Raw genomic sequence first — 13789 nt, forward strand, 5'->3', positions numbered from 1 at the left:
GGTAAGTCGTCTTCTGAAATGATATCATTTCTTGGAGCATAAATTGTTGGTTCTGGAGCAACGAACAGATATTGAGGAGCCATAGATAAATCTTCCTCACATAAAAAAGGCCTATGACTTGGGGATGATGATGTAGAAGATGAAGATATCATATCTTTAAAAGGAAAAATATCCTCGTGAAAGATGACATCTTTGCTGATGAAGAAATGTCCCGTAGAAATCTCCATAACTCGATAACCTTTTTGAAGAGATGGATATCCCATGAATATGCATGTTGTGGCCCGAGGGCCCATCTTATCCAAAGGACCGACATTTGCCACATAACACAGACAACCAAATACTCGAAGATAATCATTTCGAGATATATAGCAATTCAAAAGGAGTTTTCCCATCCAGAATGCGAGTTGGCATGCGATTAATCAAATAGGCAGCAAGTGACCACACAATCTCCCCAAAAACCTTCGGGAATAGAGGCTTGATATTTTAATGCACGTGCTACTTCTAAGAGATGCCTGTGCTTACACTCTACAATTCCATTTTGTTGTGGTGTGTAGGTGCAAAAACTCTCATGAAGTATCCCTTGAGAAGATAGAAATTTGGTACAATCAGAGGTGAAAAATTCACGTCCATTATCTGTACGAATTCTTTGCACAGATTGATTGAATTGATTTTTAACCAAGGAAACAAAGTTCGACAGATGAGTAAATGTTTGACTCTTGGATTGCATTAGATATACCCAAGTGGCCCTTGTATAATCATCGACAATCGTGAGAAAAAAACGAGATCCATCACGATGAGAAGTATGATATGGTCCCCATATATCTATATGAAGTAAAGAAAATTTTCTATCTGCTCGAGATGTACTTTTCGGAAAGGACGTTCGAGATTGTTTAGCCAAGGGATATATTGGGCATTTAGGATGAGGAAAACATGCACTTGACCCAATCTTTGATGCAAAAGAATATTTTTATTTCGACTGATAGCATTATAAGAAATGCCTTTATTTAATAATTCTACATCTCTAGGGGAATCAATCTAGTAGTATAATCCTTGTGCAACACTACCCAAGCCCATCAGTGTGCCAGTCGAACGGTCCTGAAAGAAACAATTGTCGGAGCTGAATATTGCATGACAAGAACTATCTATGCAAACTTTTGAGACAGAAAGTAGGTTGAATTCAAAATCAGGAATGTATAAGACATTTCTGAGGACAAAATGGGGACCAAGGTGAACAGTGCCGGTCTTGGTAACTTGAGTGACATTTCCATTTGGAAGACACATTGATATGGGAAATTCTGATTGTCTATCAACATGGGAAAAAATTGCTCACTTTGCAAATTATGTGGTCACTAGCCCCGTATCGATTATCCATGCATTCATAGAAAAGGAATTCTCCTTATGAAATAAAGTACACGAGAATCATGCACTTTTGTCGCCCATCTTCAATTGATTCAAAACTTGCATGATATTCTGATACTGGTCTTCAGTAATTGTCTGTTGTACCCCATCTATCCTTTGTGTTGAGACCTGATAAGCTAACGGTTCTTTTTCTTTTCTATTTTTGTCAGTAGGCTTTCCGTGCAATTTCCAGCACGTATCAACAGTATGATGTGGGCATTTGCAATATTCACAATATCTATTTTTGAATTTAATATTTTGCCCACTAACCTTTCTGATGATGCGGCGCCACGTGGATCGTAGGATCCTTTAAAAGGAGCTGACGTGGCACCATAATAGCCTTCGGATCCATTCGAGCTGACGGAAGATCTGTGGCCGTTCATTCCATCTCGCTGATCTGAGCCGTCCATCAGCCTGCCTGAATCGAAGCCGTTGGATCTACCGTGCAAATCTGGGCCGTTCATTCGAAAAAAAGGGGGGTTAGGGTTTTCGTCGGGTGTCTTCTTCGCCACAGCCGCATTACCCATTTTTGGGTATCCCGAGCGTGCGGCTGTGCTACTTCCTCCGGCCACCGCCTCTCGTGAGCCCATGCCGGACGGAAAAACTGCAAGGCTCATCCCCTCTCCTCCTCGAGCGTGTTCGGCCGCGGCGAGGTGCTGACTTTCTTCTTGGACGGCGAGGCGATAGATGCGTCGGAGCGGCGGCGATGGTTCCATGGCGAGAATGCAGGATCGAAGGCCGAGTAAGAGTCGTTAAGGATGAGTAAGAATCGTGTGCTATTTTCCCTTTCTGCATGTCTGTCTTTGCCTTAGTGTGGCCTCGGGTCCCTGGAGACGCTCCTCGGCCGACTCCAACTTGTTCCACAGAGAGGAGAGACGGTTGAAGCAAGCGGTAACTGAGAGGTTCCCTTGCTTCAATTCCGTCAGGCTTTGCGTGATGCTGAAGAGCCATGCTCGGTCGAGCCGGCCGTACATCTCCTTGATGCTGTCCCAGATCTGCTTGGAGTCTTCGGTGGGTGGCAGTCCGGCGGCAACGTCGGGAGCGAGCGTGTTGCCGATCCAGGTGCGAACCAACTGGTTGCACTTTCGCCAGAGACGCTGGAGGCGTTCGTCGATCGGGAACGGGACGGCTCCGTCGAGGAAGCCGTCCTTGTCCTTCGTCACCAGAGCCCGCCGAAGATCACGAGCCCACGACGAGTAAGTTTCCGGTCCGGTAAGTTGGTTGCTGATCAGGCGTAGTTTGGGGCCATCTGTCGGCGATGTGTAAAGTGGGTCGCCGGGTTCAAGCCGGCCACCGCCGATGACCGGAAAAAGGGGCGGCATGTATCCGGGTTGAAATGTCGGGTAGGGATTCGTCCCTTGACCCGGCATGGATCCAGATTCACGATGGGCGGCGTGGATTCGGGATTGAGATCCGGTAGGGATTCGTCCCTTGACCGGGACTTGACCGGGACAGCTCCGTATCCTTGACTCGGCACGACGTGAATCCTTGGCCCAAGTTCGTCGGCCCGATGCTTGGTGGGGCTGGCATTGGTCCATACGGGTATTGGGACCACATCTGTCCGGCCCCGAAAGCCCACCGATACCAATTAAGCGGTGGAAAATTCGCGGGCCATTGCGTTGGGCTGGGGATCTGGCCCATCGTAGGAGCCAATCTTCCCGAAAGAGTTTCTTCTGAAGATCTTTCTTCTTCAGAGGATTTGAGGTGGGTGTTCCCTCTGTTGAAGAGCCCTCAATATTCTTTGTCATGGTACTCAAAAAAGAGTTGAAATCCTAACCGGTTGCTGGTCTGTTTTCAGTGAGAATCGTGCAACAACAGCCCGGAAGATGAAGCGGTGGCAATTCAAAAATGCGGAAGCTAACGAAGTATCCGCTCCGATACCATGACGGGAAATAGAGGAGAAAGAGGAATTTTATTGTGTATTCATTGATCTGTATACAAGCACATTAATTACATTTATAGTGCAGGAATGAAAAAGAATAAAAGGAAATAATATACAAAGAATTTTAAATTTCCTATTTACTAAAACTTTCTATTCACTAAATCAATCAATCTACAGACAGAATCAATCACGATCTCCAACGGTGCACAATAATTTCGTGGAGCTACTTTGGCGTTTGGCGACGATTGTCAAGAGTGTTAGCAGCGATTGTCTAGCTGCAATTATAGGTAAATAGTATCATATTTGCCACTAATAGTCTAAACATGTAGTAACGATTATCGCAACAATTGCAATCACTGTTAAACATCAAATAAGACATGTGTGAAATATGTCTTATGACATTTGTAGTGGAATAATTGTCCAAAAAGTCCTAAATTTTTTGTACGAAAATCAATTGAGTCATGAACTTTTCAATTTTGTCAATTTAGTCATAAATTTTTTGACAATTTGCTATTGTAATTTTTTGGTTTAGTTTTAACCAGAATTGGTCGAAAGGACTACACGGCAAATCTTTAATAGATCTAGGATTAAATTGGTAAAATTAAAAAATTAAGGATTAAATTAGCTACTGTACAATAAGTTTAGAATTTTTTTAAAACATTTTTTTCAATTTGCATTGGCCACCATATCATAAAAACACCCACAAAATCATATTGTACATGGAAAAAAAAATACCGGTTGAAAATACATTCCTTTCATTATTCAATAACATCTCAAATTTGAGTAGAAGCAATTGCAAAAATTCCTCTAATATACATAATCTAAGAACCACAAAAAGCGATTAGAATTCTATGGCTGCATTAGAGTGCATTTGATTTAGCTTTTTCAATGGGCTTTCAACAGACTTTTAACCTTTAAAGGCCCTTAAGGAAAAAAATGAGGTGGTTGGTTCAACTTTTTGTTTAGCATTTGGGCAAATGCTAGCCTTGACAATGCTAAAAGCCTAAGGAAGGTTCCCACATACTTTGATCTTTAGCATTTGCAGAAGGTCATTTCTAGGGTTAAATGATTTTTTTCTTTCAAAAATATCTTCACTATTTTTTTCATTTTTTTGTTTTGCTCATGTTGTGATTGTTCATCTTTTCTGTGCGAGGGCAGCTAACAAGGTCAAATATGGTTAGCATGAGGCTAACAAGAAGCCAAAAAGGTCGCATGGCCAAGCGACCATCGCCTAGAGGTCACTGACTAAGGCGATCGCCTTGGCGATCGTCGCTTGGGTTCCTACGACCCAAGTGACGATTTATGGGTTCCTAGAACCTAAGTGATGGTCACCTGGGTCTCACGACCTTAGGCGACCTTCACCTAGGGTCATGCGATCTCAAGTGGCCCTCGCCTTGGTTGTGTGACCCTACCAACGCCCACTAGAGGTCAAGCGACCTTAGTTGATGGTCACTCGAGGTTGGGTGACCACGACCAATGGTCACTAGACCAATAGCTGGCTCACTGGCTTCTTGAGCCATTTGTTGGCTCCGATGAAAGGTTTGAATGTTTTAAATAAAAAACTATTAAATAATGAGGCCAAAGTCCTTTGTAATTTTTTTTTGCCAAACATCACTTGAATCCAAAGTCGCTTTGCAAGTGAATTTTTATCAAACGCAATTTGTATTTCTCCAAAGGTCTTTAGGCTTTCAGCATTGGCATTTTCCCAAAACCTATATCCAAAGCCGAATATTTAAGGTGAGCCAATAGCAAAGAAATTTCTAAATTCAATGGTCTTGCGATATACTAAAACAAGACCAAGAAACGAATCCGCAATCTATCTCATTGAGCTAAAGCAAAATCAATGTGGTGAGCTTCAATATTAAACCCTACGAATGATATTCACTACTTCATATTTGGCCAAAAAAACTCAATATAAAATTATTAACAACCCTAAAATGGTCAACATTAGAAATTGAGTGCTTAAATTTTCAGTACTTAATTTGCAGTTATACCAATTACCAAAGTGAGGTTTCATAACTGCATTAGCATTAAGTTTCTCAGTGTCGCCAAACCGTATCATGAATCTTTGAGCCCACGTGAAAGAAGAAAGTATCAATTAACTCTCTTCAGCAAAAAGGAGTATTTTAGTCAAAACGTGGGTTGAAATAGCGCCGCCCTTGTTCTCTGGTTAATACCAAGTTTCATGCCAAGTAAACTGCAAAAACCACAAATCTGCAAAACTTGAATTAGTCATGAAGTTGATAGTGTACAGGAGATGCAATGACAGGTAATGTGGCATAAGGGCTGGGCTTCTATAGCCCAATCCAATTCCTTCTAGATGGCTCACTTAGAATCTCCAAGAACCTAATCCATACAAATGGGAGGCGAGCCCACCTCAATTTCTTACCAAAAAATGAAAATCAACCATCTTTAAATATTCTTGAGCCATGATTAAAAAAACCAGAAGGGCTTTGTCCCAAAAAAAAAATTAGAAGTAGAACAACGTGTTTGCTTACGCAGGAGATGCTGGGCCGGACGACGTAATTCAAGGTGACGCGACATGGGACGAAAAATCACTAATAAGAACATAAACTCAACACAACGTGTGCGATGTATCGCAGCAAAATACGTGAGGTCACATAAGCTAAGGGGATTACTTGACACACAAATGCAAATTGGCATTGCAACCAAAATTATAGAAAATTTGAGTAGAAGGAGAAGCAAAGGCGCTTAATTCAGTTTGCTTTCCATGGCTGGCGTGGAACATGCTCAAGCATTACCGATTAGCATGAAAAGATTTGATCCATTGCTGGTTTTGTTTAGATTGCGAAGTTAGATTTTGTTTCGAGTAGTGGTCGGCCGAGTTTCGGATCTCGAGCACATTCCGCATATGCATATGCCACATCAAATCATCCATAGATATATCTCAATCATATGTTCATTTTTTCAAAAAAGTGACGTACGACGACAATGTCGAAATCCTATTTTGAGTTGAAGTTCTAGCGAACATTTACATCGGTTGATTTGAACGTTGACATATAACCCACTTCCACAGGGTAATAATTCATTGGTCAAGAACCATTCAATGGCGGATTACTACTGCAACGTGAGATGAAGGAGACAATTCTTTCCTACCATTCATTTCTTATAACAGTTGCTTTGATTTCTCTGCTTGCGGTTTCCGTCGTCTTCATCACCCAACAACCACCATTCCCAAACCATCAGCTTGTTTCCAAAGGAATGAAGTGCTCGAGCAAGCTTTTGACCATTATGATGAGGGCCAAATCTCTCTCTCTCTCTCTCTCTCTCTCTCTCTCTCTATGTTTAATTCGAAGCCATCTTTGTGCAATTTAGCAGAATAAATCATGGCGGAACATATAAAGCTATAGATGAAAATCATGGGAAAAAAATTGCATAATTAAAGGGCGTGAAAAAAGTGGCTAATTGATACAACTATGTGTATTATCTCCCATGCCCAACTAAATTTCCATCTTGTACCAATATAGATTATTATCTTTTATGTACAAATATGACACAAAAATTGGGAAAGTACCAAAAAAGTCTTGAACTTATTGCATTGATACGAATTTAGTTCTAAAATTTTCAATTAAACCCATTTAGTTCTAAAACTTTCCGCATTAGTACCAATTCAATTCAATCTGTGATTCTCAACATGGAAGGGAGAGGTGAGGCTAATTTAGTAAGTTAGAAATTAACGCCGCCTGCAAGAGGTAAGACAAAAGTCGAGTAAGTGTAGAGTAGAATAGAATTGACCCAAAAAAATCCATCCAGCTAATTTAGGTTGGAAATTGCGCGTGAATGTTGGCCGGCCAGCCGTCATACATGGTACAGCCACCATTGACTTAGACATTTTTAAATTATATTTAAATAATTTATTTATTTATTTTCCTTTCTTTTTTCCTTTCATTTTGGCCATCAAGCGAGGGTCGTTGGTGACCCCACTAGCCATTGGGCAAGAGCCAGCAACCCTTGGCTAGTGAGGCTACAAAGGCCTTAAGCAAGGGCGCAATGGCCTTGGGTGAGAGCCATGGTGGCCTTGTCAAGCCACCTCACCCATGGCCGGCGAGGGTTATTGGTGACCCTCACTAACCAAATGAAAGGAAAAAGAGAGAATAAAAAAGAAAAAGAAAAAAAAAAGGAAAAAACAAAAAAAATATGTCAATATTATTTAAAAATTCCACATCGGTGTTGGTCATACCGTGTAAAATGTCCGATGTCCACGTTAATGATTTTCGACTCAAATTGGCGTAATGAACTAAATTGGTATTAATGTAAAAAGATATAGGACTAAATTTGATCAATAAAAAAGTTTATGATTAAATTAGTATCAATGCAATAGGTTTAACACTTTTTTTAATACTTTTTCCCACAAAAATCCAATGGGGGCAAAAAAAAAAAAAAAAAAACAAATCTTGGATGCCCGTGTTATAACCACGTCCGAATCGTTAAAATTCGGGTTTTTGCCTTAATTCGACTTTGCTATGGACCAAGGCAAAGCCATGTAAGAGGACATATTGACTGCCTTTATATCCTTTTAAGGCTCCACGTGCACCGCCCCGAACAGTGTAGGGAAAACTAGGCAACGTCTCCTTCGTTATTGTCCCTTCGGGGCAAGCGCATGTGTATGTTTTTGCCCTCCAAGGCCTTCAAAACTCGCCTCATGCTTGGCCCAAGGCGAAAGCAGTGTCGCGACCTCCCCCCATTCAAACCCTCCCTTAGCCCTCAATGTCTCATCAAGGGCATTCAACAACTCCACCGTCTGCCATCAATTGGCCTAAGCACGGCCGCCTCACGCACATGACCTTCAGAACCAAGACCGTAGTAGCCGGACACATCAGTCACAGCCGAGGCTTGCCCTGTCCTCTCCAGTTCTGGTGGAAGGGACCCTAAGGTGCCGACAACAGGGGTGGCGTTGGCCCTTTCTTGTGCATCCGAACCAACCCGAAACCCCCAAATCTTGTTAGAATAATATAAGATTGATTTTTTGAAAATTCGAGCACATTGGTTGCTCAACTCCAAATTTTGTGGTGAGAATTCTTCAAAAGGCCTTGACTTATGGTGGGTGTAAGAAGAAGGAGAAAACGAATCGGTGAAGCGTTGAAGATCAAAATGCTATAAGCATTTAATGAGGAGACCTACTCAGGCGAGAAAAGTCCTTGGAGAAACTCTCCTTGGATTGCTACGCTTGCCTTCATGCATTTAGTGCTTGTGTGTTTTTCCTTTTGCTTTGTTTTTTTTTTTTTTTTGTAATCCTATTTTATTCCTACTCTACACTCACTCGAGACTTTCCCTACCTCGTGCGGCGTGAGTCGAAACCCACTTGAAACTTACGCGTCCCTACCCCATCCCCCTAAGAAGGTGGAGATTTGAACCCCTCACCTCCCCCTTCCATCATTGGGGCGAATCTCAGTGGTTTCCTTTTGCTTTGTTGACATTCGTTATTTCACCTTAAAATCTTCAGAAGTATCGGAGACTATGTGTGTTAAATGTGAGTGTTCTGTTATTATAAAGAGATAGAGGGAGAGTGTTTGTATTTTGATCGAAGCCACCAGAAAAGTATTCTAAGAATAATTTCTCCCTCCAACTTCCGCCTCGTTCCAAATTTCAGAGTCGCCATTATTCTTTTTTGGTTCCAACAAATCTCCCGTACATGTCCTTGTCATGTAAAATATTGCTTGCCTTGATGTCCCTATGAAGGATTTTGGCTTCCCATCTCTTAAGTAGTACAAGATCCCATGAGCCACATGTTTCAGCATTCTATTTTAATTCATAACCTAGCAACTTGTTCCCATCATATTCAAAGGCCGTCTTTGTCCAAACTCCTCCTTTTTCCATGTAACCACAGACACGAACCCTCTCTCCTCTGTCACTCTTGCACCAACTTCTTAGACCCACCATATTCCGGTGCTTCGATCTCCCCAGGCCTGAGATTTTAGCGGACAAACCTCTCATTACCTTGCCATTTTACGCGCAAAAATCCTCTTCACTGCTATCTCTGCACTCCCTGGGAAAAAGCCCGGTTAGATCTCCTGCTCCCTCCGATCCCAACCATGTATTTCTCTAGAAATCCCTTCGTCCCGGTCTCAGTGTCGCGAGACATAAACCTCTACGGCCAGTACTCTAATTCACATTGTCCAACTCCATCCTGGCTTTATCCCCGCCTTTCCTCTGCCTCCCTGACAATCACAAAAATCAGAACTCCCGAGCTTAGAAAAGGGAAAACTGTGATCGAGTTCGTGGAAGCGATTGCTCCAGAAGAATGAACGGGGGAAAATTACTTTTGATCAACCTATCACTCAATGAAAAGTCAGTGTTACTGAAGCTCCGTGCTAGAATCTTGTCAGACAGAACCATTTGCCCTATCTCTGCAGTTAAACCGATGTACATTTTGTTTTGCTGGAATTTAATAATACGTGGAAACGATAAGATCTTGCAATTTACATCAACGTGAAATCATCAGAGAAATAAATGAAAAATAATAGAACACTAGAAATTTACGTGATTTGGTTTGATCAGAGTATCGGTACCTACGTCCACGGAGAAAGCTAGTAGCAAATAATCCACTATAATCGGAGAATCAAAATTTACAATCGCTCAGTATTTCCCACACCTAAATTTAACCAAAAACTCAAATTATTTATACAAAATTAATGTGTATTCAAGCTCAAACGAAAAACGCTCTATATATGTCAAAACAAGAACAACGTCTTCTTTTTTTTATTTTTTCACGTATATATCTTCCTTGTAGGCTTCAGCAAGCGGCGCTCCTTCAGTCTTTACGTGCAGAGAGTTTCGGCGGCTCGACTCTTCTACGTAGGTTTTCCACCACCCACCTCTTGGAAGTTACTTCATCTTTATATGTGTGCGCCCATGGTCAAAGTTTGACCTGGGCCCACCAATGTTTGGCTTTTACGTGGAATATGTGTGCGCGTTTGGGCCCCACCAAGTTAACGTCTTCAGCCTCTGCAGACTTCCGAAGATAACATCTTTCGGACTCCATTGAATTTTGGGCCCCACGGCATCTTCGGCTTCCTCTTTTGTACATCTTCAAAAATCCAACGAATCGAGTTTTATAAACGCTTAAACTCGAGACATAATTTAACACATTTTATTTTCGGAAACTCGAGAAATATTCATTGTGGTGTTCGATAAGGTCGCTTCAATCATTTCATACTACTGGCACCGTCGCAACATTCAATATTGATTCCGAATTATCAATCCAAACTCGTAGTTCTTTCCATTGTTCAACTTTAGTCTCTTGAAAAAGATTCTCATTGCTTTAGTAGTACCATTCCTTTTGTTGCTGCTGCTGCTACTTCTCTTGTTGTCAGGCCAATAAAATTCCGTGTGCCTGGCGTCGGCGTCTGCTCGTTGAAGTGAGTGAGTTCATGTTGTTGTTTGTCGGTATCACTGAAATATTGATTTTTTTAATTAAACTCCTGTCCAAACAAGAGTGTCGGGATTCACGTACAGCATCTAATTGTATAGCCCGAGATTTTGCGACTAGGTCGCACCATTGATGCCGCTGCACGGCACGGCCATGGCCCGGTTGGAAGTTCCGGTAAGGAGTCATGGCGAATATGAAGGAAGTAGAGAATGGCAACGCATGAGAAGAACTCACAGATTTGGCGGGTATCTTTTTGCCAGTACAAAGCTCCGCTGGTTGAGAAAGGCGTGTCGTTGGTCAGCAGATAAGCTGAAGAGTTGAAGCCATTGAGGAAAAATTCAGTGGCTGAAACTTGTGGAGAGAGTGTCATAATGGAGAGGTGATGAGATGGAAGATTGATATTGGAACAACCAAGTATCTTCTTCATTGCCAGAAAGTGGAAGATCCTGAATGATGCTATAGAGAGAGAGAGAGAGAGAGAGAGAGAGAGAGAGAGAGAGAGAGATCTTGCTAGATTAGAAGATAGTTTTCAAACATTGCCAGCCAACACCAGGCCAAAAAAATATGAAAAATCTAGTCAACATGTAAGAAATTCGCAATCTTACCCTACAACTGGAAAGGTTTTGCAACATTTTCACCGGCTTGTTGCAGCTCTCTTTCTCAAGGGCACAAGAAAAATGAGTCTGTACATTGTACAAAACTTTCCCTCTTTTTTCCTCTCAACATAGCGGTCATGCGATATCTTAGATGGGTTTTGGCGCATTAAATTAAGCCATCTTGTGCCGTAATGAAAAAAGATTTTGTTATCAACTCATGGTCCTATGCATATTACAAGATTGCATTGACTTCCGAACGAGTTAAATATAAGCTCGTCGCCAATAAAATTTCAATAGTAAGATTGCCTCTCTTGATTTTTATGAGGAGCGGGAGGGCATTGATTATCTGTCTTTTGACTTTTCACCAAAGTTATTCTAGAATTAGTCTTTGAACATTCTCACTTGGCAAGCTGGCATGAAGAAAAGATGTGAAGAGGAGAAACGGGACAAGGAATTAGATTGGAACATGAAGATGAGAATGACCCATATGTTGATTTTAAATTTGTCAACTTTCTTTAGGACAAAGAACGATTTTAGTCCTATACTTTGTTATAGTAATTTTATTAAAGGAGAGTCGTTGTAGCTTAGCCAAAATCTAAGGATGCCACAATAATTTAATTCCTAATTCCTACTTTTCCATCTTGAAAGGCACTTCCTTTTTACCAAAGCCATCAGAAAAAAGCTACACCTTTTGGTCAAATTATTTTCTCCTAATCAAGAATGTTTGTTTGGACCAATTTCAAAAAGTAAAAAGTTTCATCTGTGTGTGGTCTGGTTTTCTAATTTTTTTCTATTTGTGCCTTCAACACTTTTGATTTGTGCAATCAAGCATCGTCATTAATACTATCAAAATGCTGGACATGATAACGTTGATTGGTGCCAGGTGGACATGCACCCTCTGTTGTTCGATGGCTGGCTAGCCAACCCTCGTCCGGTTGGAATGGGATTGAACGATCTTTGTCAACATTTAGACTTTTCTTTTTCAAATCGAGCTGCATAAAAAGTGCAATGATTTTAAAAGTATGAAGTGTAGAAATTAGAGGATGCAAATTACAGTTTCTTCTTTATATATATTAAAAGCAAATACAACTCACCAATCAGCAACTGTTTCAATAGACATTGCTGGTTTTAGTCATGATTTGACCTACTCCCATTGAATTTTTCCACACCGTGCGGTGAAATAATTGCCCGGAGGCCGCCATTTTGTCAAAGCAACACCGATTTGAAACATTTCAACTTTAACTTCAAGTTATGATTTAGACCCCAAAAAAAAAACTTCAATTTATGACGTCATGCTAAAGCTTTTACTCCGCAAGGTGACTAACTCGATTTCTGGAGTTGTCTCAAGCAGATCTCCTCTTTATAAGATATACCTAGTTGAAGGAGACTTTTTTGAAAAACTCTTTTTCAATATGCATGCAAATTGTAAAGATGTTTTCTTTTCAGGCCAACAAATTTGGCAAGATATTAGGAATCATCAAAATAACCATATAAGCTATTTAGATAGTAGCGGACGATTTGATGGTTCACTCATTAACATTGAGGTTAAAATGTGAACGCCACACGACATTTTACCTTATTAGAGTTTCGCAAGATGTATCTTGCTTGCTGTTTTCATTGCCGATACATGCTTCGATCATTGAATCTCTTGCTAATATACCAACTAGGGCAGAAAGTTTAGAGAATAAAACAAGTATTGTCAATATCATATGCTATGAGTATATTATCAACATATTTTCTAATGGTTTAAACTTTTAGAAAAAATAATTTACTGAACACGGCACCAGAGTCGGGTCAAGATTTCGAGCTCAACACTCCATCTTCCGATGATCATTGTTCCTATCTTTCTATCAATTTCCTATTCCTCCGATGATCCTGGTAAAATGTTGAGTCGAATGCAATAAATACATTGCGGATCCGTTGACGGAAATTTTTTAATATTTAGGCTTTATTCTTGGTGAAAAATAAATAATTTAGAAAATATTTTCTTAAAAAGAAATCTCTTGTATTGCTTGAAATAATTAATTAATGAAAAATATTTTCAAAATTGATTACAATTTATGTCTTAATGTTTTCATGAATAATGAGAATAATTTCAGTTTATTTATTTTTGCAAGTACATAAGTGATCATTTTTAAATCATTCATTTTTCGTGAAACCTATGTCAAGGAAAAAAAATCATTTAGACATCAACAGTTTACAAAAGAAGCAAAGCAAGAGTGCTTGCGAGGCACCGCGGAGCTTGGGAATGTCTATAGCTACTTTTCTCAGCCACTTGCTGTCTTGAAACTGGTCTAGACACGAATTCCTCTATTCCAAATGGATTTTGTTTTCAAACCTATTTCCGAAAATAGAAAAATAATTCTAACAAAAAATAAAATGTTTATCATGTGCGTTATAATTATCTCGAAAGTAGTATGGACATAGATTCTTCTATGCCTATAATCTTTACGAATTCAACAGCCCGATGCATCTTGGATCATGACAACTGAACCCAACGGTGTGTTGCAGCGACGAACGATC

At 40.5% G+C, this 13789-nt stretch overlaps 1 protein-coding gene across 1 annotated transcript; it reads right to left on the reverse strand.

Annotated features, from left to right (window-relative positions):
- Window positions 1-2174: 2174 nt before the first annotated feature.
- LOC120292492 lies at window positions 2175-2720 on the reverse strand. Its single transcript, XM_039310697.1, has one exon. It carries the CDS (start codon window positions 2718-2720, stop codon window positions 2175-2177), a length of 546 nt encoding a protein of 181 aa, XP_039166631.1.
- Between the last annotated feature and the right edge of the window lie 11069 nt (window positions 2721-13789).

The sequence above is a fragment of the Eucalyptus grandis genome, chromosome 4 (genome assembly GCF_016545825.1).
Source record: "Eucalyptus grandis isolate ANBG69807.140 chromosome 4, ASM1654582v1, whole genome shotgun sequence".
In the NCBI taxonomy this organism is placed as follows: Eukaryota; Viridiplantae; Streptophyta; class Magnoliopsida; order Myrtales; family Myrtaceae; genus Eucalyptus; species Eucalyptus grandis.